We start from the raw sequence: 27873 nt of genomic DNA on the forward strand, positions 1-27873 counted from the left end.
CACCCAGGTGTCTAAGATTAAGCAGAGATCATGTGTTGGCAAGAACACAGAGAAACTGGACCCCTCGCGCTGTGGCAGGAATGTAAGTAAAACAGGGCAGCTGCTTTTGAACCGTCTGGTGGTTCATCAACAAGTAAACACAGAGTGACCAAATGAACTAGCAGTTCCACTTCTAGGCATAAACCTAAGAGAAATGAAAATATATGTCCACACAAAACTTGGACACACATGTTCACAGAAGCATTACTCATCACAGCCAAATGGTTGTGAGAACTCCCCAAATGTCTGTGATACGGAGGTGTCATCGTGGGGCCATATTCCACAACACGCAAGATCCCTGGAGACGCTGTGCTAAGTGAATGGAGGAAGCAGACACAAAAGGCAACACGTTGCTAGGACGCCGTCCACCCAGAAAGGACAGAGCCATGAACAAATCAGGAGGGGCCAGGGGCTAGAGGAAGGACAAGGGGAGTGACAGAAAATGGGGATAGGCTTTCTTCTGGGGTGATGGAAAGTTCTGGAACCTGGTGTACAGGTTCTGGTCTAGGTTATATAGCACACTTCATGCCACTAAGTGGTACACTTTGAAAGGGTGAATTCTAGGGTGTGAGAGTATGAGGCTGTTTTTTAAAAACATGAAAACCATGAGGTAGTTGCTGGCATTCTGATGCATAACCATCACCAAAGTGCTCCGTGAGCTGGAAACGCGAGCGGTGACGCCGAGTGGCTCATGACCCTGCTTGTCTTAAAAACAGTGTTTATGTGAAAGTGTGAGGTTTCCTAGAGTCCCTCTGAGTGACCACTGCCCAGGGAGAAGGCTGGGAAGTGGGAGTTGGGGCTCTTCAAGGACACACTGCCTGTGTCACCTCCAGGCTCTCAGGCAGGCCAGACCCATATAACCTGGCTGGCAGTGGCTCCTCAGGGCAGGGCCGTAGCTCCCCAGCGCAGGGGAGCGTCAGTACCTCTGGGGCACTGTGATTAGAACGCGCACTATTTCCTCCCAAGAAATCCATGCAACAAATGGTGGCTGTGGTTCCAGCCCAGTCCCAGGTCTGCGCTGCCATCCTGCACCCTGGCTGAGGGAGGCCGGAAGAGGGGCCGACAGCCAGCGGGGCTGCACACACCACGTCTGGCCCTCTAATTCAGTGCATAGTTAAACTGGTTTGCAAACTTCTCGTGCTTCTTCCGGTCCATCTGATTCATGACTGTGACCACCCTTTGCACAGCAGCCCTGTGGGGAAAGCAGAGTGAGAGGAGATCAGGGAAGCCTGGCCAGGGCTCTGGGCTTCGAGCGTGGTCTGGCTGGGATCAGGCCCTAGTACCTCAGTGGCTGCCCCATGCAGACTGCTCAGACCGTGCAGATGGGCAACACAGCCCAGAAGTGGCTGCAGCTTACCTGTCCGGAGCCTAAAGCAACCCCGTGGGAGCTCCAAGCCCCGAGCCCCCAGGATCCCGACCTCACCAGCGCCAGGCTGCACCACAGACTGACAGCAGAGCCTGCCCAGCAGGCCAGAGGGAGAGCAGACCAAGGGCACAGGCAGTAACGCAGCACCAGACCCTCCCCAGCCCCGTGCACAGCGCCCCAGGACAGAGCTGCGGGGCAGCACCGCAGGCCTGCCAGCAAAGACTCGAATGGGCCATCAAGTGTGTCTCGCTGCCCAGCCTGTCTGCTGCCTGCTCAGCAGGGCCCTGGGCCCAAGAGGAAGCCTCCGAGGTCGCCAAGCAGCGATGCCCTGCTGCCCCCAAGTGCCCGTGTGACCATCAGGTGCGACTCCGGGGCTCAGTCACCTGTGGCTCTCCAACAGGATGAGCTCACGGGGCTCTCTCCTGTCCGACCCTGCACAGGCCAAGTATGTGGTGATGCTGGCCAGGATGCATGCCTCCTATGGCCACTGCATGGAGCAGAATGCCTTCCAGGTGTCATCTGCTTGAGAAGGCTGCCCCACGAGGATGGCCTGACGGCACCCACGACATGTGCATAGATCCAACCAAGGAGCCCACGGCCTCACAGGGCTTCCTACAGGAGCACCCTGAGTGTGCTCGTCTGGCCAGCCCCGGTGGTGGGCAGGCAGTGAGAGCACTGGCTGGAGGCCTTCCTGCCTGGGCCCTGCCAAGTCCCCAGCCGCCAGGCATGTCCAGCTGGGCTGTGGAGATGCCCCATCCCTGAGCCCCCTCCCCGGCAGCACTGGCCAAGGTCTGCTAAAGCAGAGACCCATGTGGTGTCTCCCATCTCCCCAGTCTCGGCCGGCCTCCCCTGCCTGCTGTCCCCACATGGATGTCTCTGGGCACGAATCACAAGAGAGCCCCCCAGGGCCAGCTGGCCCTGCACCAGCAGCCCCCATGGAGGCCTCCCCCCACCACCAGAAAAGGAGGGAGTGCTGGCTGGTCAGTGAAGCTCATCCACCCCCTTCGGGGTAACCAGCTTCAGGCACCTTTAGTGTCCCCAAATCCAGGGGCGGGGGATAGGCATGGGGCGAGTAGCTCTTACTTGGCAAACACCTTCTTGGCAATACGTGCGCGGGCGGTGTCGGCCCGCCGCTTCAGGTCAGTGAGGCCAGGGTGCTTCCTCCTCTTGCCCTTGGCGCTCCTGTTTGACCCAGATGAGCCAAGGTCCACTCCAGTGGCAGCCTCCACATCTCTCATAAACTCGGGGTCCTGCCAATCTGCAAAGAGACCCCAAGATTTCAAGACACTCCTGACACCGACCAGAGAGCCTCTCTCCCGAGCCCCAACCCCTCTCAGCCCACTGCTGGCCAGCAACAAAGGGGGTGGATGGCAAGGCAGAGCTGCCCACCCATCCTGGGCCCACAGGCCCCTGTGCCACCAGATGCCAGAAAAGAGCTGGGAGGGGACCCAGAAGCTTCATCTGGTGTACCCACTAGCCCCCCGGGGAGGAAGGCAGCTGAGATGGGCGCCCATGGCAGGCTACTTCCCAGCCTCCAGCAGGACTAGTCCACCCGGCCCCCGGGGACAGCAGCCAGACCCATCTGATGACTGGTGTTTGGGTGCAGCAGGGGAGCGAGGGCCCAGCGCTCAGGACAGTCTGAGCTTTCTTTTTTACTTGTCCAAAGAGGACTTGGCAATGGTCTTCAATGAGGGAGTCAGTTTACCAGGGCAGTTCTGTTCTTCCTGCTACGGCCCAGGTCAGGCAAGGCAGCAGGGGACACTGCTCCACGTCCCACAGATCCCGGCCTCGCCAGCCTGGGGCTGCACCACAGCCAGGCCAGCATGCTCATCTGCCAGGACCGAGGGTTGCTTTCACTGTCTCATGCTGGGGTCCCCACAGCCCCACTCCTGCCCTGGCTTCTCCTTCCTGGCCTCAGCTTCCTGGTCCCAGTGGGAGCAGGCCTGCGTCTGGAAGGTGGGCTTGGGCTTTGTGATATCAGGCGCATCCTGGTCAGGAGGGCGACAGCACAGCCCCCCTCATGTGCCCAGACCTTGGGCCACTGAGCCCGGCTCACAGGAGGGTACCAAGCACCCCACATGCCATTGGTGCCCACCAGGCCCATGGGAACCCCATGGAATGTGCGCCCCAGACAGATGGCTAGGCCTCCCCAAGTTGATTTTTTGAAGTGAAGGAGTACAGGGCCACACAATTCAGATCCAGGAACGATTAATCCGAGATTAAGGAAAACTGTCTAAACAGTTTATCTCCCATAATAAGAAGGCGCCACAGTTTAGGGGCCCAGTGAATGGAGCAATTGTTTAAACACCACGGAAAAATACCGGCGGCCGGGAGAGATGGAATGAGCATCTCAGTAAAATGAAGGAGCAATTTAAAAGCCTTTGAGGAAAATCAATAGCTGCTGGGGCCGCACGGCCTTCCTGTGCGCTGGCGGGCCTGGAGCTTGGCGCATTGTCACCAAGGTTAGCGCCAGGGAAAGAAAATTGCTGCGCGTGCGAGGGAGGCGGGGATCAATACTGTAGTTAGTAAAGAGATGCTATTTCACATCTGACTGGCCAGCGCCGGCCCGCGGCCGCAGCCCGATACCTGTTGTTAACAAGTCACCGAGGCCTGGAGAACCAGATACTCTTCAGGGTTGACACAAAAAATACGCACTTAATTTGCTACTGAGTGTGAGCCACCAGGGAAGGCCTCGCCCCGCGGATTAGTAGGTCAGGGGCCCCTCCCTGCTGCTGTCCCCGGCCTGGGGGCTCAGATAGAGCATCAGCCTGAAATCTCACATCTGTCAAAGGGAAAGACCCCACTAATGACGATAAACTCCACCTGGCTGGGACCCTCATGTGCAGGCCAGCGCTGCCCCCATGCACTTGGGGGCTCCAGGTCCACAACGTGGATTTCTTGGGACAGCGAAAGCCCCAGGTGGCCAGGACCTCCAGACCCTAGCCCAGGCTTGACAAACCACAGAGACTCCGAGACGGGTCAGAGATCTGATGGGTAACCCCCATATTCTGAACATACCCACATGCTTCCCAGACAGTGACAGCCACTTCTAGGGGATACCATGTGACCCTGCTATCCAGGGGCCCTCGGGAGTCACGGGGTGGCCAGCCTGTGGCACGTGCCCAGCACAGGGCACCAACACACATACTGTGTTGAGACAAGTTCCCCAAGTTGTCCTGAGAACAACACTTCTGTGGTTCAAGGCCTGAAGCTAGTCTATCAGCCAGAACCTGAAATGGCCTCTGTACAGAACTGGCTGCCGAGACCTGGGGCTCAGGGCCTACCTGGGACCTTCTTATGTCTGCCTGGGCATGTACACATGCATGCACATCCCACTTGGACACCCGTGTGCACACAGCCATCCACACCCCATTTGCACACCTATCCCACTCACACACCTGTGCACACGAGCACATGTACTCACAGCTGTGTGCACACACACATGTCCCAAACCTCCCATGCTATGGAGAACCTGCAGCTCTCCTCTCTGGAGCACAGGCTTTAGCCAATAGCCTTCTTACCTTCATTCTCTAATTTCCTTAAAAATGTAATTCAGAACCCAGACCTGAGCCACCAAACAACATGATGGTTTCTGGTCGTGAGTCTGTTTCTCCTGGGGGGGGGCAGCGATATGAAAACCTGGCCCAACCAGAAGCCCATGTCCCCCGGGGTGCTGCCATGAGTTACAAACACGCTGGAGGCAGCAGGTAGCCGCTGGGTCCCAGGCTATCCCCCCACACAGGCTATCCCCCTACATAGCACCCAGCGTCTGCTGTGGCCCCAGACCTACCTGTACGCCCCGCCCCCTTCTGCAGCCGCCTCTGCTCCCAGGCCCTGTCCTCTGGCTGGAGGGGCCGGCCCATGTCATCTCTGGGGATGATCTTCCCGTGGAATGGACACTAGGACAAAGAGGAGAGCAGTTCTGGCCACAGCCACCTCCCTCACTCTGGCCACCTGGTGCTCAGCACAGCACGGGTGCAGGAAGGGTTGTGTGGGGCAGGCATACAGGAACCAGCGCAGAGCACCGAGGTCCTGGACGTCAGACCCCCAACCCCGGGCAGAGGTGGTGGTGGAGCAACGCAGGCCAGCCATGGACAAACCCTCTCTGAGGAGGGGCCTCGCCAAGGGCCACAGCTGGCTTCACAGGGGCCGGCGAGAGTCCAGCATTCCATACAGCCGCCCCATTCCAGTGGCAACCATGCCCATGTGTGCCTGTGGTCCTTGCCAGCCATGGCTGCCACCTCACCTTCAGCCGGTCCTGGCGCTCACAGAGCCGGCCGTCGGGCCTCGGGGCACGGCACCGGTGCTGGACGGGCTCAAACCTCCCTGCGAAGGTAATGGAGCGGCTCTGCAGCATCTCCGAGACAGCGGCACTGTCCACTTCTGCGTCCACCTCGCTGGGCTTCCAGAAGCGGTGCTCAGAGTCACACCTGCAACACCAGACTCTCAGAGCCGCCATGGGGAGGCTGCCCAGCACTGTGGACACAAGGCCAGGCCAGGCAGGGCAGTCTGAGGACAGCGGACCCAGACTTCTGGACCCTGTCGCAGGTGCCACAAGCCCAAACTCAGAAAGGGTCCTCCCCTGTCCAGCCTCCATGGCTGTCCCCAGCCTGCCAGGACTGCACGCTCCCCAGCTGGTTAACCAGTGGATCCACCTGTGCCCCCTTCTTGTCTGTGGCCCCCAGAGGACAGCGCCAGCTGGCACAGTGCAGTGACAGCTCCGGCAAGTCCTCGAAGAGCCCCAGGCCTGGCCCACGTGCAGGGTTGAGTCAGAGCACTGGAGGGGCGAGGATGGGTCAGGAAGGGCCCTAGGCCCAGGCAGCCAATCCTTCACACCCCATGATGCCAGACTGTAGGAAGATGGCGCAGGACATCTCCCCAGGGAGTCACAGGAAGGCTGAGAAGAGGTCTAAAAGGCACCCCCTGGCACAGTTCTATGGTCCTACTAGAGTCTGTATGTGGTGATCGCCCCCACAGGGAGTGTGAGGCAGAGCTAGGCCCTGGGCCCGGTGGTGTTTGCAGGCCGGGGAAAGATGGGACCAGACACACCCACACTCACTTGAGGATCTTCCCCGGCTGCTCCTGGCCCCAGTAGCACAGGTCCACCCCAAAGGGTACAACAGGTGCCCGGGCCCGCTCTGCTGCCAGCTTCCCAGCCTCCTCGTGTCCCATAGGTGCCCTAGTGAGGTCACAACAACAGGACATGCTGACTGTGCATGCAGGAGCTGCCACAGGCCCCGTCTCTCCCTCTTGTCCTCTGCTCTCCTCAAGACACAGACCCCGGGGTCAACACGTCCAGTGACCTCTGCCACCTTGGGCTCGGGGTCCAGGGCAGCCGCTGGGTCCTGGCACCAAGCCCAGCTTTCTTCAGGGAGCTCTGCAGGGACCTGGTCTCGGATCTTTGGACTTCTTCCTGGGTCTGACACCTGTCCCCACCAGCTCTCCAAGGACCCCTCTCTCCCAGGCAAGCCAGAGGCCCAGACAGTGGTGTGGGCCTGGGGCACACCCACGGTCACCCCCACACAGCCAGAGGGGTCTGGGTAGCCTGCACCAGGCAGAGGTAGGCATCTGGAGGTGACCTGGGGCTCGGGGCAGGGAGCAAGTGTCCACGTAGGTGGTGACGCTGGGCAGCAGCAGAGGTGGGGTCATGCGCCTCCTCGTCCCGCCTTGTTGTCTTCCTGGCCTGCAAGCCCCGGGCAGTAGGGTCCTTCTCCAGCCCTGGAACAGAGAGGAGCTGTTCCTGGCCACCGCTTCCATGACCCCAGACCGACCCCCGGGCGCACTATGCTCTATCTCTACCCGCTGCTGACGGCCCCACAGTGATGACCCGTGTCAGCCTGTAGCCAGGCTCCAGCCAGAAGAGGCCACCATGCTGGCGCTTCTGTACACCTCCACCGGAGATGGCCAGAGACGAGGCTACCAGGCTGCAGAGCTTTGTAGGCCAGCGTCCATCCCAAATCCTCAGAACGGGATGAAGTCAGATTCCTAGCACCATAGGGGCCCTCCCTGGCCCCCTCCAGCCCCTCTCTGCAGGGTGTATGGCCACACTGCCCCCGTGCAGGCCAGGGTCCCAGGGCGGCACACAGTGTGAGTGGCATCAGCAGAGGCGTGCGACCCCAAACTCGCTGTGGGAGCTGAGGTCCTGTGGGCTGAGCGCAGTCACATGTGAGGACTGTGACATGCCAGGAAGGAAGCTGAGCAGCATATTCCAGGCAGAAGGCGAGATGTCCGGCAGGTCAGGTGTGTTGCATGCTCCCCAAGGGCCATGGGGCCCAGAGCACACTGGAGCTTTGGAAGAGGAGGGGAGAGCAGAGACCCCCCCGCAATGGAGAGAGGTAATGTCTCAGGGACTGCAGCGGGTGCCCCAGGCGGTGGGCACCCCAGGCAGCGGGTGTGGGATGAAGCCAGATGGCAGCTTTCACAGCTCAGGTGCGGACACTGGGTGTGCTGCATACCGATGTCAGCATCTTCGCTACTGGCCCCCAAAGCACAGAAAAAATACCTGGAGTTGAGAAGCAGTTGAAGAAATAAGACACCCAATTTTGCTGGAATTTGGGAACTACCCAAATGGCCCACTGAGTGTCAAGAAAGAGACAGAGAAAACATGGCTGGTAGACTTACAGGGAAACTTAAGGACGATAAGATGAAGAGAAAGATCCAAAAAGCTTCTAGAGAGGAATAGCAGAAAGGGCAAAGGACAAGCATCCTACCAACACCAGTGTTTTTAACAGTGACCGTGAACGCGAAGTCTCTGGAGCTTCTCCTGAGAAGCTTGAAAGAGAAGATGAGCTAGAACTTTCTATCTAGCTCACTAGCACCCTGTGGTACCCGTGAGGGACAGCCTCGCACACGAGACCCTTTCCGGAGCCATAGGAAGGCCTGCTTTGAAAACACTCTCCGAGCGAGTCATCAATCCATCCATCAGGGAGGAAAGGGAGTTTGGGGCAAGGCTTGCAAGCGGGAGCACAAAGTGGTATCTCTGCCTCTCACTGCACACCTGGCACCAGAGCTGAGCTGGGGTGAGCAGGGTGCTGGGCTGGGGGATCGCGGGGGGAGGGCGGTGCAGACTGTTACGGGACCAGGACCGTGCACAGGAAACATGAAGATGAACCTTTCAAAAATAAGGGATAACTCTCAGAAAAATCAACGCTCTTACAATTTTATCAACATGGATGGAATGTTTTAAAAACTAGCAGAAAAAATATTAACCTACCAAACAAAAGGTAGGGAAAGAAAACCCAGTGGGTAATAAAGTGTCTGGGACATCGAACAACCAGAAACAATTCATTAAACAGATCAAAATCAGCTAAAAGGCACATTAGTTCCAAAACTTTTAGCAACTTGTGGTCCACACAAGACCCACTTAAACAGTCAACAAGACGGTGAAGCTAAAGACAGACAAGCAGACTCACCCTGTAAAGTGGGATGGAGAAAGCAAGGACAACAGTGTCTCCAGAAAGACCGGGTTTCAGGCTCCAGACACACAAGGAGAAACACAGCACACGTGGTAAGCGGCTCAGGGGCTCGCCATGGCCGGCTCTGTGCACCCTCACAATAGACCAAAAAGGCCAAATCCACAGCCACATGGAACGCTGCATCCAGGAAGCCCTTCAGAACACATGCACGCCTGACAGGACCACAGGCAGGAGGACCAAGGCGACCTCAGCGCCCCCAGACCATGTCCCTGGGCCACGGAGCAGCCAGGAGCCGAGCAAAGGGCAGTGAAGACCCAGACGTTAGAAACCTACACACACACTCTGACAATTCCTTCCTGAGCACACAGACTTGCGGTGTAGATGGCCCTGCTGAACACAGATCCACCCAGCACCCTCCAAAACAAACTCATGAACACTGGATTTAGAGAGAACTTGAAGGGATGTGGCAGCACCGAGGACTAAAGTGTGTGCTTTTGGCGTGGGCTCTCTGCAGGGGCAGCAGGGGCAGCCTGACCCCACTCGGGGACGTCCAGCCCAGTCCCCTGCAGCGTCGCGGGCAGCAGCAGACGGGCCCCTTTCTGTGCATGGTCTCCCTGGCATGTGGCCCACACAGCTTCACGGGGGCTCCAGAAGCCCATAGGCCCTGTGCAGGAAACATGTGCCCGCACCTACTGCAGATGCCCGGCAAGCCCGCCCGCTGCCCTTTCCCAGGTTCCAGCAGCTGAGAGCGGAGGACAGAGCTGCTCGGGCGTGACAAGTCCGCCAGGGTTGGGACCCCAGGCCAGGTTCCATCATCACCACGCTGCCTTGGCCCCAGCTCCCCAAAACCCCCCAAAACCCCCACTCGGGATGTTGACAAGACGTATCACTGACTATGCAGAGCCTGTCACAGACAGCCAACCCCACGAGTGTGCACAAGCCACACACACGCGCCCGGGGTGCTGGGGGAGGCTGATAAGTGGGCATTGTGGCATTTAGATGGATACAATCACAGCTGAAGGATCAATATGTGAATTCCTAGGAGTTACAAGAATGAAATATATTTTTCATTGATTTGTTGTTTTAAACCATTAAAAAGATGGGTAAGCGTGTTAAAGCAGAGTAAATACTCAGAGCGCTAAAAAAAAACACGACCATTTTCACATTGTTGTAGAAAATCAATCTCGCTGACACACACTTTCAAAGTAAAACCCCAAAAAGCAGCTGGTGTGCCTCAGCCCGGCAGCGAGCATTCTCCAGCATAGCCGGCCACTCGGCCATCGGACGGGCACAGGCCGCAGTACAGGAGCTGGGCTCAGATTTACTCCCACCGTAGCTTTTAGAAAGAATCCTACAAATGCCCAAATCCCCTTTTTTGTTTAAATTGACCAAGTGGCACCCATTTGCCTGGAGCGCTAAGGCAGACAGGGCGGGAGCGATGAATCGATAGCGGGAAATGGAGAGGCTGCGGCTTCCGCACGGAGTTAGGCCGCCGAGCTTGACATTATTGATTTTACCTAGTTCAGCTGGCCTTGTAATTAAAATGTAAATTTGAGAAAGAGATTATGTCCTGACAGAAATGGTAGGATTAAGGGGAAGATAAAAGCCCCTCGCTGAAAATTCACAGAAAGAAACGAGAAAGAAAAAGCACCAGCTTCCGCAGCCGTGTGGATTTAGACCAATCTACTGCGGGTTCACCTGCATTTAATTGAAAAAACAGAGGCGGAATATAAACCAGCATTATGAACTGCCTCGGCTGCCACACTTGTGTGTCTGGAAGCCTCCAGCGCCCTGGGGCCCGCCGGGGCTCCCAGTGGGATTTAGGGTGGTGGCGAGGGTGGGCCCACCAGGGGCACGGCTGTCTCTGGGGCCCTCCCGACCCTGCGGCCCTAGTCCAGCTGGGTCCATCACCACCAGGCCCCCGCAGCCCACCTGTCCACGAACACAGACCCACGTCAGCCATGAGCATGACCTTCCGGCTTACTCACAGGATGTCGTGAGCAAAGGGAGGGGGGCCTGGCAGAGTCTTGCCTCTTTTCCTGGGCTCCTGAGGTACCCTCCATGGGCCAGGCGTGGCTATGGGCACCAGGGACTTGGGCCCTCCTGGCCTCACGAGGAGGTGGCGGTCAGGTGCCCCGGGAGCCCAGAGCGGGAGGCAGACTGCACACTGTCAGGCTTGCAGACTATGGGGATCGGCAATGTCTCCGTGGGGACAGCTCATCTCCACTCCCTCGTGGCTGAGGCCGCGGCTGGCAGGTCCCCTTGCCATGGTGCCAGGGCTGTGCTGAGTCCAGGCGCATGTCCTGTGAGCATGGCGGGCCGACCCAGCCTGTCGCCCAGTCCCCTCAGCCACTCCTGCTCAGCACCTCGCCAGTGGGAGTGGCGGCAGCCCCACCGTGCCTGCTGGAGGCCATGGCCTCCGTGGCACAGTGGATGTGCCCTCCAAGCAGGATGTGCCAAGGGCCAGGCCAAGCGCCTGTGGCTGGAAAGGGCCGAGAGGACCAGCTGAGGGTCAGTGCAGGGCTCCCAGGCCCGACAGGCAGGGCCTGGGGTCTCTGAGCCCGACCTTTGCTGGATGCACTGCTAGCCACAGGAGGTGCTCAGGCTGGGACTGCCCATCACCAGACTCCTCCGCTGCAGAAACCTGGAGAAGTGACCACACTGCACCATGTGCGAGCTGCTCCCTGGCAGTCCTGGCCCCATTGCCCACTGTCCCAGCTTGGGCACAGGCAGCCTTGGGTGTGACTGGGCTTCTGCTGGGCTCTGGCCTGGGCACAGGAGGGAGCTCACTGCTCCTAACAGATGCCTTGGGCATCCCCCAGGTCCCTCGTGGGGGCAGGTGAGGCCTCTGGCCACAGGGAGCCCCTGCTCCAGGGTGGTGGGGGGGGATGGCAGCATAAACGAAGCCATTTCAGGCACAGAAGAACAAAGAGGAACGAAGAGCAGGAGGGGTGCCTAGTGGTTAGAGGAAGACCTGAAAACTAAAACGTGAAGGCCTGCGTGGCTGGGGCAGAGGTCGAGGCATGCACGCAGGCCCTGGCAGGCAGAGGGCAGGATGGGTGGCCGCTGCTTCCACGTCCAAGTTTGTGCCTAGGGAGAGGACACCAGGCTGGCGGCCAGCTGGCAGGAAAGGAACCAGGGCTGTGCCAGCAGCAACCGTCAGGTCTGGATGTGCTGCTTTGCGTGCTGCCCCTAACAGGCCCCAGCTGAGCTGCCTACCATCTACACCCTGCGGAAAAGTTCGCATTTCATCTTATAGATTCAGAGACAAGTCGACTAGTCTGTTTCTCCACAAAAGCCATGGGTCTTGTTTTTATCGGCTTCCTGTGTGTGTGCTGGGTGGATTCCACGGGTTCACACCCCGTCTCACCAGACGCCACCATGTTGGGGTGCAGACGTGCGAAAGAAGGAAACCCCAGACAGGAAAGAGCAGTCACAGCTGGGTCTGCACTTCCCAAGGCACAACCCTCCGCTGCCAAGAGCTACACAGGAGCCCTGGGCCAGCGGCAGAGTCCGTGACTCCACAGGTGGTAAGTGGGGACGCCAGGGCCAATGAGGCCTGAGGACTAAGGAGCTGGTGAACAGCCAGCAGTCTCCCGGTACCTTGAGGGTCAAACCACATACCCACCACACTCTCCCCAGGGCACAGGAGCCATGCGGGCTCTCTGTCCACTGTGGGGTGCCCACCCCCCTCCTGGACTCACACCCCTGTGCTGAGACCTGTGTTTCCCCAGCAGGGCTGCCCCTCATGGAGCACCAGCCTGGCTGTGCCCACTGAATGAGTGCTGGGGCCTGCCCACCTTGGACAGCGGGAGCCCACGGTGGGGCAGGCCTCAGGAAGAAGCCTGGCCCGAAAGGACCTGGGGCACAAATGGGGAGAATCCCATGATTTTCAGTGACACCTCTGCAATGTTAGCAGGCAGGGTGGTCACCATGGCTGGCTCCCCTGCTCAGTGGGCCCCAGACCCCAGATATGAGGTCACGCCCTGAGGGTCAGCATCCTTAGCAGGATCCCCCTCCCGCCCCCACTGCACTCACCGTACTCAGGCTGCAGGTGGTCAGGGATGCAGGCCTCATACCCCTCCTTCTCTGGGACCTCGACAAAGTCCCCATCATCCTCATCCTCGTCCCCTGGGGCTGCCACCTGTGGAAACCCCCCCCCCCAGACTGCCTATGAACAGAGCACAGAGGCCCGGACATTCCCAGTCCTACCTCTGTGGGTCAGACGTGGGCTGCACCACAGCCCGGAGACCAAGGACGGTCTCCAGGCCTGGTCCCACTCCTGAGCTCATGCCAGATCCACAGCTCCGAGTCTAAACCATGCTCAACCTGCCCCACCGCCTGGTGCCCTTTGAAGTGCTGGGAGAGGCGCGGAGTGAGTGTGTTTCCAGAGTCCCAGGACAGGCAAGGCCGCCCCTCCCTGCAGGCCGAAACACAGCGTCTGGCCGTTCTTGGGGCAGCTCTGGGGATGTTGGTGTGACTACGGCATTTCTGAAATATTCTGTTCTTAAGAGTAACTTGTTAAAAAGCCAAAAAGAGACAGTTTCCTTTCAATGATGCCCCTTTCCCCACCTAGGTCAGTGTGGTAAGGGGTCCAGAGCTACCAGAGGAGCTGGGGGCCACCTCCGTCCTAGCTTGCCCAGAAGGCCTGAAGAACTTACAGGGAGCCGGCTTCCTTCCACGAGACCCGGACCCCTGCCCCAAACCCGCTGGCTAAGTAGCACCTGGCCTCTCCATGGAGGTCCCCAAGGAGAAGTTTGGGCCACCACACACTGGGGCAGTCAGGCTGCTGCAAATGGCCCCACATTCTCAGTGACCCCCCAGGGGTCAAGCCCCAGGATGGGACTTGGGGGAGAGCAAACCACAGGGATCGCTCCTTCCTGAGAGGGTCACGGCAGGGAGGAAGCAGGAGCGCCTGACCCACTGCCAACCCACCCGGGAGCACTCGGGGGCCAGCTCAGCCTGACTAGGACGTGAACCCCGCACCACAGTGTCAATCCCCCAGAAGGAAACAATCCCACTGCCACCCCACCCGGGAGCACTCGGGGGCCAGCTCAGCCTGACCAGGACGTGAACCCCGCACCACAGTTTCAATCCCCCAGAAGGAATCCTCCTCAGGATGAGCCCTGTTGGATAAATGCCAATCACCGAGGCAAACTCTGGAGAACCTCATGACATGCCTTCACTTCTGAAGTATTTCTCTGCAGCACAGCTCACAGGCACCAGTGAGGCTCAAACGGAGAATGGACAACCTGGGCGACACCGGGGGCAGGAAGCCACCCCAGGCTCGGCTGAGTCACAGACGCTGGCAGCTCCCCCCCACAGCTGCCGGTTGCCACAGAGCCAGGCCTGGTGGCAGCCACCAGCAACCACGTCTGTCTGCCGTACCTGCAGCCCAGGACGCCTGCCCCTGGGAGGCATAATCAGATGCAAATGCACTATGTTTGGGCACAACCCACTGCGGTGCATCTGGGAAGCTTGGCAGACATTCATCATCGGAAACTGTAATTTTTTGTTATCAGTCTAACACTGATCAAAAGGGAAGCCTGTCTCCACCACTGACCTGTGAAACGTCCCAATTATACTCTTTGGAAATGACAGGGGCACTTAACTCCCGAGCTGGGCAAATGACGGCGATCAATCACGTTTGAATAACAATGAGCCACGGACCTGAAAATTATTTTTGTATAGAATCTACCCAGGAATTTATGAAAGGTGGAAAGCAGCCCAAGGTTTTAGGGCATTACGGTTCTCGGCTAGTGCAGTGCGTATCAAACACTAAACAGAATTTATGTGTTTTAATTTTCTAAAAGGTAGATGTGGACGGGGTGCTACAATGCATAACAGAGTGCGGCGGGTTTTAAATATGGGGGTCATTTTCATAAAATATTACATTCACCACTCACACCCTTCAATTTCACCAGGGACTTTTACTAAATTTTCATTTCCTAAAAAATATTCAGCTGCTTAGCTAACTATTAGGAATTACACCCTTTTCCTCCCCAACGAAAACTGTTTATTCCCGTGATGAAATACGGAGCCCAGGAACCTCTTTGTTCTTAAATTAGCACCGACAACGTGTGCCAGGTCGTACCCACCTCCAGAAGGACCCATGGGGTAAGAGCTGCCCCCTCAGGGTCCCCGCAGCCGGGCCGCTGGCCTCTGCAACAACCCATCTGTGCACGTGAGCAGGGAGCTCTCCGGCCACGGGTGGCCCCTGGACCCTTAGTGACCCTGGGCCAGAGATAGACTTCGCTACTAACACCAGATCTGCAAATCCGCACTCCAGAGCCTCCGAGTTCAACATGGAGTTCCCGGGGCTGCGACAGTGCTCTGAAACCCCCCAGATCATGGGGGAAGGGCAGTGACATCTGCTGTCCAGATGCAGAGGAAGCCCCTCGACTAGGCACAATGGCTGCTGCTGTGACACCTGTGTGCCCTGCTCCAGGGCCTCACACCAAACGCTGACTCAGAGAACAGAACACCGCCACCAACCAGGCCAGAAAGCCCTCTCTAGGACCCCGGCCAAACAGCATGGCCTGGGGAAACTGAGGCCGGCAGGAAGGAGCCCACTGGAGCCAGTCCCGGGGTGGGACAGGGAGGTGGCCAGAATCCAGACCTAAAAGAGGCGAGGCCCTGGGCAGGGCGTGGGGCAGGGGTGTGTGGACACCCTGAGAACCCTGGGAAGGAAGGAGATCATGCCACAAGGAGGCAACTGGTCCTCAAAATGGGGTCCACTTATGAACTGTTCTCATTCTGCAGCTCCCCACCCCGCCCCTGCGGTGTCTGGGCTGTGCACCCACCTTCTCCAACAGGTGGAGTCCCTGGGCAGGCGGTCAGAGCCCTGTGGCCCACCAGACGCCTCCTGCACCAGGAGATGCTAGCTGGCTGCAGCAGGGAGGCGCCGAGGAGGCCTGTGGGCCTTCCGCCGGTATCCTAAAAATGGATTTGCATCCACAGTTAAAAGGATTTAGAAAAATGAGCTTCTAGGATCATAATTAAACAAGCAATAAAACGTCTAAAATATACAACACAATCAGCTTACAGCAGTGGGGGTATCAGGGTTCCTGATTATTGGAGGAGGAACAGGAAGAGCGACCTGGTCTGGGAGCGGGTCTGCCCGCCAAACGCACGCCCGAGATGCAGCTGGGACTGTTAAATAAATTTTGTACGATCTAATTAACTCAGTGTGCAATCTCAATTACTTTTCACCCAAGAAATCACTTTTGTTCAGTTTTATGTGTGTCTGTTTCCCTTTTTAAAAAAAAAAAAATGATGTAAGGCCTCGTCAGACAAGTGAGCTCCAAACTGCATTTGTCTTTCAGCGGCTTGATGGCCATGCATTTAAAACCCCATTCTATCTTATAAACTAAAAATTAAACGTGCTCAGCTGTGATGGTCGTCATTGCATCTGCTATTTATATGCTAATGCCCTCCCTGGAAGGCCGTGCAAATTGCCCAGCCCAGCCAATATCTCATGTGCATCTCCAGTGGCTGGGGACGCGCCTTCAGAGGGCAGAGGACAGTGGGGCTACGGGGCTGACTGGGGCAAGCGCAAAGGAACAGGGACCCCAGGCCACCACCACCCAGGACACGCAGAGGCCTCTGGGACACAGAGCAGGCTGCATGCACATGGCCTCCCGCTCAGGAATGACTGGTGAACAAGTGCCGCCGTGTCCAGAGTGACTGGCGCCCCCTTTCTTGTCTGATCCAAATGGGCTCGGGATGCAGTTCCCCAGGGCTTCGCCTTGGCAACGGGCTGCTAGCGGCGCATGCTGTGGGGCCATGGGATGCCTGGAGGTCTGTTTCCAAGGCGAGGTGGGGTCCGGGCACATCCACCCCCCAGCACAGGTAGTGACCCGGGAGCTGCAGGCGGGTAGCCTCTCCCCTGCGGCTGCTGCCCTGGGGAGGCCCGTGGGAGCGGATGAGCTGTGGGACAGGATGCCAATAGCATGGCCACGGAGCACACAGTGCTTCCTGGTTACAGCCAGCTACTTCCCTGGTTCTCACCACCCATGGAAGCGGCATCCACACAAGAACAGGGAAACCTGCTCCCTCAGCCCAACCTGCATAGGCAAAATGCAGGTGTCTGGCGGCCTCGGAGACCGAGACTCACGTGATTTCCCCCAGACTCCGTTTTCCCACCTGTGTAATGGGGAGGTGACGTCACCCACCTCACAGGGCTGCTTGTGGGAAGGTATTCAGGGGCAAGAGGTGCACAGCAGCATAGGGCGAGCCTGGGCGCAATGGGGCTGTGCTCCAGGGCCCTAGGGCACAGGGGAGAGGACTGGCCCTGAGCAGTGGGGAACCTATGTGTGCTCTCCCAGCGCTGGTGAGAAGGGCGGAGGCGTGCGGACCCCTCCCCCAGCTCCAAGCCCTCAGCCACAGAGTGGCCTTCAGCGTGATGGAGGGAGCCTCGTCTCCAGGAAGGTTGTTTACTGGCCCTGCCGAGCACAAGGTCCCCACTGCCGGCTGATTTAGTTTCCCTGCCTCCCTGGGGTGCCTGACTCATTCAACATTTCATTCCCCAGCTTCCCGCTCTGTCCTTTTCACCTACAGAGAGCTGGTGTTCATGTGGTTCCCATGGTACAGAAAACTTGTGGGACACGATGACAGCAAGAACGTCCAGAGCCCCTGCCTGAGGAGGGAGGAAGTTCCTCCGCCAGAAGGCCTGTCCGCTGGGGAGACCGCTCAGGCAGGCAGGGGCGGCCAGCGTGGAAGAAAGCCTCCCAGAGCCCTGCAGGATGATGTCTGTTTTTGGAATGAGGATATGCTGGCTGTCTAGACCTTGTGGCCACTGTGTCAGATGGCTGGTCGGTGAGAACGGAGACACCCACACAAGCATCTCACCCACTTAAACCTACAACCCAGCCATTAAAAAAACCCCATCTTCCTGAGAGTTTACATAAACTGATGCTTGAAGTTAATTTTTTCAGACATATTAGTTGGCAGGAAATTAATATTTTGTTAATTACACAATACAAAATAATTGGTGATCTTGACCACATAATTAAACCGCAGGCAATTTCAAAGTTTACAAAGGATTTTTATCAGTGTAATGAATGTAGCAGGCGCGGATTATTACACTCCCCACGGCAGCAGGCTGAAGACTAAATCTACCCAATGATGCTCCACATCGATCTATCTGAGATTTATCCCCAGCTGCTCCCAAACACAACAGAGACACACTCTATAAAACAAACAGTTAAACGTATTTAAACTGGCTTAAATACTTTTCAAAGTCGGAACCTCTGTGTCAAAGGGAAAACAGTATGTACAAACCAACAGCAACCCCAAACCAGAAAGGGCCACCTTCCAACACCCCCACCGCAAGGGCTTGTTCCCCATGGGCCCCTGACTGTGGCGGCATACCAGCCAAAAGCCCTGTGTCTGTTCTCATCTCCGGCCCATCCGTCCGAAGTTCTCCAATCCTGAATCCCTCGTTCCCAAGTCAGCACCCCCAGCTCGGCCTACTGTGCAGTTAGGACGCTGAGCCCCTGTGGGAGGGGAAACGCTAAGTCAAACCATGTAGAGCAGCTCGCTCGTGATTTCTAGGGACCGCAGTGGTTCCTGCAGCCACAGGCCCTTCGTGGAGCGGGAGCCGATGGGCAGATACACAGCGGCTATTCTGGGAAGCAGCGCTCACCTGAGCGGGGCGCTGCCACTCAGCCACTCGTGCCCCAATCGCTTTATCTCCAGGCGCCGCAGCCCGCCAGCGCGGTGAGCACAATCTCCAAGGATTTCAGAGCAGTTCCTTTTTTCAATCAGCTTGTGGAGAATCGTCTGGAAAGCGTCAGCGCGCTGACAGAGGCAGGGACTCTCCCTTCCCACTGCGCCACCTTCCCCCAGGCAACCCAGGTTGGCCTTGCTATCCCTGCGCAGGAGGGGCTGCGCCCCTTCTCCTACAGCACTCCTCTGGGTTGGCCTCCCACCCTTGCCAGTGCCCCCAGCATCCCCAATGCCCCTAGTACCCCCGATGCTCCGTGGAGCGGCGTGGAGCTGCACTCACCGGCTTGGTTGTCTGGAGGCAGTGCAGGAGCTACCCAATAGTCCCAGCATAGTCAAGGCCCTGTGGGGGCCCCAGGAGTCCATGCAGGGACAACAGCAGCCACAGCAGAGCGAGCAGCCCAACCCTGGCAGTCCCAGGGCACCCAGGGCAGGGCTACTTCCACACAGGGAGCGTGAGCCCATTCTGTCTCCTCCAGCCCTTGGGGCATCCGGAGAGAGGCCTCCCAGCTGTTGTTCACTGGCCGCTGCAGGCTGGAACCCACCACACCGAGCACCTTGTGCCTCCTGCTGGGAGGCTGCGGCTTCCAGGGACACGCGGACCCCTGCCTCACTGGGTTTATTAGGAGACGGGCCCTTCCCCTGGGGGCTCTACAGCCACAAGGCAAGATGGTTCTTCCACCAGCTCTAGGCTCGGGGCCCAGTGGGCCCCAGTGGTACTGTGGACCCCAGGCCCAGAGGGACAATGTCATGCTGCCCAACCAGCCCTCACGGCTGCCAGGGCTCTCCCCAAAGCCCCTGCTGCTCTGAGGGTGCCTCCCCAGCTCCTTCCCAGTGCAAGCCCCTGCTAGGTGGGGGGGGGGTTGCTGGTCCTCAGGGCGCCATAAAGGGGGCACCCAGAGGAGCCAGCCCGATTCCCCACCCCTCCCTGCTCTCAGGCCAGCCTCTGCTCTGACGCCATGATCCTGGCTTGTCTAACGTTCAGAGCTAAATCCTGACATGCTGGGAAGAGCTGACCAGATCACCTCCCTCCTGAGACCAGAAAACAACCTTCCTTTGCTGTAAAAAAAAAAAAACAAAAAAAACACCTTGGTCAAAATTTACACAACTAACTTCTTAATGAGGTCACATCTCCAAAACAAGGCTCTTCAAGGAATCTTGTGCCCACAGAATCACCTCTAGGACATCGGCCAGCAAATACCAGGGAGCATGAAGGCTGGGCTCCCTGCCCAGAACTTTCCTCTGATGCCACAGCTTTGTGGAAGAAAGGCAAGACCGCCCTCTGCCGGTCTCCGGGGACCCCCACACCTGCACCTGGAGAACAGCCAGTGGGGCAGATGCTCAGAAACTCACACGAGGGCAATGGCCCTGCAACAGGTGTCCAGTGGCCCTGGAGAGATCAAGGTCACTAAGGGCCAAGACCCAGCGTGTCACCTACTGTCCATCCTAGATCTGAGTGGCTCCAAATCTGCTCTTTTCCCCACTGGGGAATGCTGTTCCTCCCACCCCAGAGCTCCTGCTGGAAACAGTTATATCCACCCAGAGTCTGGGCCCCGCTCAGTGGGCTAGGTCCGGGGTCCCAGCATCCTGGCAAAGAGGGGCACTCTGGGATCTGCCTTCTCAGTTCTGAGAGGCCAGCAGCTGTGCTGACACCCCCCCACCCCCACAGTCCAGCTCTGGCTATCCCACCCTGCTGGCAGGCCCTGAGAACACCTACAAAGGAGACGGCTCTCAGGTCCATCCCAGACATCAAGGTCTAGGTCCTGGCACAGGCCATGGGAGGTATCTCAGGAACAGATGGACTTCACCTGTGCCCCATCAACAAGTGTGGGCTTGTCCCAGCTCTACAACCTTGCCCCGGGACCCAGCACTCAAGAGGACCAGCCACCCCCTACCACACCACATGGGGCCCGTGAGGTGCCACACGACCAGCAGACACCTGGCCTAGACTGGCTTCCCCAAATGGGGCACCAGGCCACATGTTCACCCCACCTCGCCGCCCAGGAGCTCCTCTGTGGGGCCCTGCTTGGGAGGGTCTCCCACCTCCCCAAGCCAGGACATGGCCCTCTGCATAAAGCCAAGGCCAAGTCCTGATTCTTGGTCTGTCACGAGCACCCTCAGCTGCAATGTAGTTGGACGGGACAAGGCCCTGAAGCTTGGAAGGCCCTTACCAGCTCACAGGAGGCTCTGCTAGGGTGCTTGGGGAGCTCAGGGTGCAGCTGTGCAGCGGGGCTAGACTAGGTCTCAGCTCAGCCCGTGGCCTTCTTCTCCTCCTCCAGGGCCCTGGGATCTCTCTCCGGACTAGACCACTCCGACCCCCGACCCCCGCTCTGCCACTCCCTCCTGCCTGGACCCTGTCCCAACCCTCCATCCGCAGGGAAGCCTGTTGCTTTCTGGCCCCCGGGCCAAAGCTTCCATTTCAAGAGAGAAGCTCCCACTGAAGTAGGAACCAGAATATTCCCAAGGCCCAGTGATGCTTGCTGACTCAGAAAAGAGTTCAAAGAGGAGATCTCCTTGCTGTCACCCCTCCCCAGCCCAGTGGTGGCCCTTACCTCCCTCCGGTGCCCCTCCTCAGGCTTAATGTCCAGCTCTTCCGACCGCCGCAGGGTGGTTTCCAATTCTGCCTTCAGGTCAATGGCAGCTTCTAAGTGCCCGCCATGGATCCCCGCGCGGGTGAACAGCTGCCAATGAGGGGGCACATCACTTGGGCGGGCCAGGGCACACTCCCCAACCCCCCAACTCACCCCTGCACACCCCATGGAGTACACAGTCCTTCCCCACCAGCCTCCCCTCCCCGCGTCATCCCTGCACACCCCGGCACGTGCAACCTCAGCTGGACCCAGGATGGCACAGCCCTCCCCACCCTGCTGCAGCGTCACCCCTGCACACCCCGTGGGCCCCTGACTCTGCCCCAGGACCCCGGCACGCACGGACCTCACCTGGACCCAGGAGCGCACAGCTGGCAGGAACTTGTTCTGGATAAGCTTGAGCGCGTCCCGGGCTGACTGGATGACGGCATGGTTGTCCTCGTCCTCATGCACCCTCAGGCTGTCTGGAACAAAGCATGAGGGTCACTGAAGGAGCCAGGGTGGGTCACCCAGCACTGCAGAGGGACCACCCGCACTGCTGCCCACCCTGCCCCAGCCACGTTCTGCCCGGGACCCTGCACCTCATGCCTGAGAAACAGATGCGCTACTTAAAGATCTGGCTTTGGTGGGGACCTTCTCACCCTGAAGCTAATGCCTCCCCCTACACCACACCCCAAGGCCCCACACGGCATTCACACAGGTACACAAGCCCCAGGCCATCCAGCAAGCCCGGGGAGCTGTGGAGCCCCCTCCCCCATACAGCCCATACCGCGGCTCAGTCCCATGGGGCCCCCTCTGCATCCTGCCAACTGGTCTGTCTCTAGCCAGGCACCCTACCTCCTGCACATGGCCTGCTCCCTGGCCCCCAACAGCTGTTAGCTCCCTGGGGCTGCTGACACCCAAGACGTCCAGGAGCAGCAGGTCTTCACACAACTAGTCTGACCAGCCTTCACAGTCTGACCTGTGAACACCCCTAACGGGCCCCCAACCACCCACACCCCACACGCTGCCGGGCCATATGGGGCCCCACCTCTTACGTGGCATCCTTGCGAACGTGGTGGGAAGTCGCAGTCCAACTGTTTCCCTCCAAGCCAGAGTGGGGGGCACCTGATCCCTGATAGTCACCCTCTGATCCCAATGGGCCGGGGACCAGGCACTGCAGCCTCCCCAAGAGCTCCCAGTCCCCCAGAAAATGAGGCCAGCCCATCACAAGGAGGACCTCAGGGTGGAGCCGCGGACTCTGAGCCTTAAGTCACCCCTCACCTCAACCTTGGGAGTCTCTGCCCTGCTCACTGTCTGGGGAAGTCTGGGCTCTCACCAGCATCCCTAAGGCCCATGGCTGAGGGGAGAGAGCCCTGGCCGGCCAGCAGGAGCTACAAGTTACCTGAGGAGAGCTCCACATCTAGCATGTACTTGTGGGAACCCAGCCCATGGCACCGCACGAATTCTTCCTTGTCACTGTCTCTGTCGCTGTCCTCCTCCTCCTCGTCCTCCTCTTCCTCCTCTTCGTCCTTGGCCCCTGTGGTGGTCTGAGGGGGCCCTGCCCCACTGCTGGCTCCTGGACAGCCGGCAGAGGCAAGCAGGGTCTTGCTACAGCAGGGCTGCTCCTCGTCTCCGTGATTCCCGGCACTGGCCCAGCTAGAGGCACTCTCCACAGACACATTGAAGGCCACTGTGGGCAATGAGGCGCCCAGGCCTGTGGCAAAGTCCAGTGGCACCAGCAGCCGAAAGCAGCTCTCCACCTCTGTGAGGCAGCGCCGGATCTCCTCGGCCATTTCTGCAAACACATGTATGGCCTGTCGGGACCACCAGCACAGGGCACCGCCTCCCCTGGTGCAGGGCCCAGGATCAAGGGTAAGCAATGTTCCGGGAGCAGGTGGGCCCAGGGGCAGGTGGGCTGGGTGGTGACATGTCACATGAAGTATAGGTCTCCTCCTGCCCCCCAGCAGAGGACAGTGCCCTGGGCGTGCAGAGGCTTGGTGACCACTGGGAAACCACCAGCTCAGCAGCACGAGGCTTCCATCTGGGACGTCCTCAGAGACACCCTCAGGTTTGGACTTTGGCCATGAGGGTCACAGTGCCCCGGACACCAAGTGGGACGTGCCACCATGGACAGAGCTTTCGGACAAGGGAGGCCTGTGGGGAGCCATCAGGACACACACCACTTCCCAGTCCTCCCTCTGGAGCACATCTCGACCATTCCATTCCTGCCAGCCACTTGCCAATGGGATCTGCCTGGGGCCAACCAGTACCCTCCTCAGGCGACAGAGGCCTGCTTCCAGGCTCCTCCTAGGCCAGGCAAGCCAGAAATGCCTTAAGCTGGGGCCTGCCCGTCATGGAAAGGGCCGGGTGCTCAGAGGCATCAGGTTTTGGAAGTGGGGCGTGCTGGTAAGAGGAATCAAGGGCCATGAGATGAACAGACACATGTCCCTTGCTTCCCCCAGCAAAGAGACCTTCCAGGAGGCATGGAGACCTTCCATTCGGCACCACCAGGGGGCGCGGGAGAGAAGTGGCCACCCAGAGGTTCCTGAGAACAAGGCTCAGGTCTGCCCTAACCTGGGCAAGGAGGGTGGGCTGCACAAAGCCCTGATGCAGTGCAGCACGCCCAGCGCCCTCAGGCCTGATAAGTCACTCACCCTCCATCTCCCTGATGGCCTGCTCAGACTTCTCCCGGTAGATTCTATCCAAGCGCTTCTGCTTCTCCTCCTCCCGCTTTCTCTCTGCCACAGTCCGCGCACTCACGTCCTGAAAATCCACCTGGGAAATTGAAGGGGACGTGAGACCTGACTGCACAGAACACAAAGAAAATAAGTCAGACAGACCCAGTAGACGTGCCAACACAGAGCCAGATCCTCCGGGTCCCTGGGGTCCAGCACTTCCAAACACAAGGAAACACACTTGACAGCAATGATCGATCCCCAGCTGAGCACAGCCCCCCACAGTCCAGAAAGCAGCATGCCTCCGAGAAGAGCGTGTGTGCGGGGGAGTGGAAGGAGCCACTCGCCCCACCCCGGGGCCTAGAAACACCCCAGGAGGGGACCTGGACATGCAGTGTCAGGCAGCATGCTCAGGCTGTAGAGGGGACCAGCCAGCTGCCCGGACAGGAGGGCGGGGGTGGTGGCAGCCAATCCTGGTGGGTCTCACGCACCCAGGACCACCAGAGCCCACAGCAGACCCAGGAGGGACTCAACTCCAGGACACAGAACAGGGTCGCATCTGAGAAGCTGACCCCTTTCTCTCATTTGGCTTTCTATGAAGTCAGGACCAGAGTCCCAGCTCCCTCCACCCGGACCTGCTGGCCTGCTCCCGGGAGCCCTGCCCTCAACACTGGCTGGCCCTGAGAGGCAAGTCTGTCCACTAATGCAGCACAGAGCGTGCGGCCTGCCCACCTGTTTGCTGTGTCTTAGAAAGTGGTAGCCCAGAGCCAGCTTCTTGTAGGCCGCGCCGTACTTCTCATTCCACCCTTGGATGGCCCGGGTGGCAGCCTGCCGCAGCCTCTGGGCCACCTCCCTGGGGGGTGGCAGGGGCTGCTCATGGTCAGTGCCCAGTGTGAGCTCCAGAAACTCCTGGAAGTTGGAAACAACCAGCATCCTGAACTGGTGGGACCTGGCGAAGAGCTCATCTATGGCCTGGAATGCGGAGAGGCGGATCTCGGCATGGTCCTGGCTCAGCTGGGCCATGAGCAGGTGGTAGGCACGGCCGAGTTGCTCCTCCGAAGACCTAGGGACACCAGTCATCCTTGCCAAGGCCTGATCCTGTGTGTGTGCATAGTGTGCAAAGCAGCAGGGACGTACCCTCTCCCACTCCCCTCCCCTCGGTCCAGAGCAGGCTGGACCAACGACTGCCCTCAGGTTCCCACATGTTTCTGTATGACCCACAAGCAAGAATGGCTTTTACATTTTTTAATGAAAGAATAATGCTTCATGACATGTGAAAACCACGAGAGCCAGCGTCAGTGCCCATCAAGTTTTACTGGGACACAAGCACAGCCGCCCCGTCACATCGTGCCCGTTACTGTCCATGGCTGAGAGGCCACCACAGAGACTTTATGGCCTGCAAAGCCTCAAGGAGTCACCGTCCGACCAGAGCAGAGACCCCTGGTCACCAGCCTCCCCTGCAGGCACGCCAGGGCACTGAAGCAAGGAGGAAGGGACCTGCCGCCCCTCCCCCCACAGAAGCCCGCATATACCCTGCCCCCTCCTGCCACCCCTCCCAGCTACCTTCCCTGCAAAAGAAGTTCTGGGCTGTTCTGGCTCTCTAGGGAAACCTGATCTGGGCTGCAATTTTTTTGTCAAAAGCTAAAAACTTCATTACTTAAAATCACTTACGTTTTCCTGTTTTGTAAATACAGGATAAGGACAATCAGTGAATCTCAACTTTTTCCCAGCTGAGGCCACCTTTGAAGCATTAAAGCCCAACATGCCCTCCCCCTCAACCCTGGAACCACTGCCCCACAAGGTGACCGCCCACCAGAGCTGGGACCTGCAGGGTCCTGGGGGAAACATCTTGGGCCGTTCCTTCCCTGTACAGAGGCCATGGTTGGGGCAGATGGGCAGGGCTGACAGACAAAAGTGGCAGGAGGCCTGCCCCCGGGAGTGTCTGGACCCGCAGAGCCAGGCAGTGTGAAACGCTGAACCTTAAGGCATACTTGCAAATTTTCTTCAGTTCCTTCATTTTCTCAGGACTCAGCTGGGGTTCTCCCGAAGTCGTGAGCTCTTCGACCAGGTTGGACAGTTTCTGATCCATATCTAGAAACACGTGTGGCAGAGACACGGAAGGACCACCTAGCCTTCGTGGTCTGTTACACGTTTCCTGAGCTCACTGTGTCCTGGGCATTCCGGGGAGCTGAAAGGCTTGCCCCTCCAGCCCTAGCCTCCGATGTGACCTGGCTGCGGAAATACAACAATGCAGATGGTATTCTGGGCACAGCATTTTGGGTGGTAAATCAGGAAAAGCACAACACAAAAGTAACTCTAGAGTTCTCCAATTCCACATGTGGGAGGTACCTCAGCAACCCAAGAATTCAACTGCCTAGATAAAATTTAAATGAGCTTTTCCCAAAGGTGCCTGTGGCCCTTTCTCCCTTCAGCACACAGCTCATTCACAACCCACAGGAAGCCTCTGCAGACAGCAGAACGAGTGGCTATGGGCCAGCATCACTTGCACCCAGAACTCCAGGGCTGAGCACACAGCAGGTCTGCAGGAAGGGAAACGAAGGGCGAGGCTGACGGCCCAGGAAGTCGGTCACTCAGCAGGAACTGAAACTGGGGGCAGCACGGGGGGCCAGGCTGGCTGGGGGGCTGCTTTATTTGGTAGAAGGAGGGGCCGGGCCCAGCACTGTACACGTGCCCCTCCAGGAGCCACTCTCAAGCAGTAATGTTTGTCACTGACACTAACTCAGTATCCGCTTGGCAGGTGTAGGGAGCTGCTCATCTCATCTGAGCACCCTCCCGGTATCCCCCACTGACCATGGGTCCCTCCCCATGGACTCTGCCAGAGTTCCTAAGCCCAGGGCACCATGGCCACACAAGACAGAAGAGGGGGTGTCTCAGGGAGGAGGAGAAAGCAGTGACCAGGGAGGAGGGAGCGTCCAGAAAGCGGAAGGGGTCAGGGTCAATGTCCTAGCGAGAAGAAGGGGACAGTGGGGTGGGGGGAAGGAGGGGACCATGTGAGGGGAAGAGGAGGAGGAGGAGGGGGCGGCGGAGGAGGATGGATAGGTGTCCCAGGGAGGGGGGAGGAGGGATGGCGTCCTGGGTGAGGAGAAGGAGGGACAATGTCCTGAGGGGCAGGGGGAAGAAAGATGGTGTGGGGTGGGGAGGAGGAGGAGGTAGTGGTGGAGGTGTGGGAGGGGGAGGAGGAGAGGGAGGAGGGATAGTGTCCCAGGGAGGAGGAGGTGGTGGTGGTGGTGGAGGGAGAGGAGAAGGGCTGGTGTCCCTTAGAGGAGAGGGAGGAGGGATGGTGTCCCAAGGAGGAGGAGGAGGAGGGGGGGGAGGGGGAACAGTTTCCCACGGGAGGGCAGAGAGGAGGAGTGGGAGGAGGGGGGCGGTGGGGGGAGGGAGGAGGCGGAGGAGGATGAAGACGAAGGGGAGTGGGAGGAGGAGGGGTGGTGTCCCAGGGAGGAGAAGGATGGAGAGGAGGAAGGGGAGGAGGACGAAGAGTGTGACCGAGAGGAGGACGGAGAGGGGATAGAAGGAGGGAGAGGAGGAAGGGTTGGTGTCCCAGGAAGAAAGCGGGTCTGAGGCGCGCGTCCTGGGGAGAAGGACGGAAACAGTCCCGAGACGAGTCCGGCCCTCAGGACCCCAGCCCGGCCGCAGCCCCTGCCGGGTATCGCGACGACCGCGACACCTACCGCGTACCAGGCCGCTCGCCTCGCCCTTCCCCTTCCGACGGGAACCCCGCCCCTATCACGTGTCCCAATTCGCCACAGTCATTGGCTCGCCCTGGCACGGAGGGCGCGGTGACGAAGGTCAGTGAAGCGACGACCGCGCCTAGGCGCGACGCGACCGCTCTCACCTTAGCCCGCCCTTTCCGGCGGGGACCCCGCCCACCTCCTGTCACGTTGCCCCGAGCTCGGCAGCCAGTGGCTCGCCCTGAGGCGCGAGCGCCGGGGCGGGGCCGAAATCTGCGCGGTGACTCAGGCGCGCTCCCGGAGGGTCGGGAAGGCCGAGGCGGGCGCGAGAAAGAAAGCGGGCGGGCGCAGCAAGTTCTTAAAGGGGCCGCGTACGCCGGTGCCGGGGCG

General features: G+C 58.9%; 1 protein-coding gene across 4 annotated transcripts; it reads right to left on the minus strand.

The window, feature by feature from the left end:
• On the minus strand, positions 1–27514 carry UVSSA (UV stimulated scaffold protein A). Of its 4 annotated transcripts, none has more exons than XM_032856571.1 (14): positions 27491–27514; positions 25783–25882; positions 24524–24854; positions 23771–23891; positions 22519–22911; positions 21486–21598; positions 21099–21227; positions 12859–12964; positions 6985–7123; positions 6465–6662; positions 5652–5835; positions 5196–5304; positions 2489–2663; positions 1–1231 (listed from the first exon to the last, which is right to left on the minus strand). In XM_032856571.1, the coding sequence occupies exons 2-14, from the start codon at positions 25878–25880 to the stop codon at positions 1138–1140; spliced, it is 2190 nt and encodes a 729-aa protein (XP_032712462.1). In that variant the 5' UTR covers positions 25881–25882; positions 27491–27514; the 3' UTR covers positions 1–1137. The 4 variants fall into 4 exon arrangements, with proteins under 4 accessions (XP_032712462.1, XP_032712455.1, XP_032712473.1 ...); XM_032856564.1 differs by having other exon boundaries at positions 27484–27514; XM_032856582.1 differs by lacking the exon at positions 27491–27514 and having other exon boundaries at positions 6465–6584; positions 25783–26788.
• Between the last annotated feature and the right edge of the window lie 359 nt (positions 27515–27873).

The sequence above is a fragment of the Lontra canadensis genome, unplaced genomic scaffold, assembly GCF_010015895.1.
Source record: "Lontra canadensis isolate GAN:19392208 unplaced genomic scaffold, GSC_riverotter_1.0 scaffold1, whole genome shotgun sequence".
In the NCBI taxonomy this organism is placed as follows: Eukaryota; Metazoa; Chordata; class Mammalia; order Carnivora; family Mustelidae; genus Lontra; species Lontra canadensis.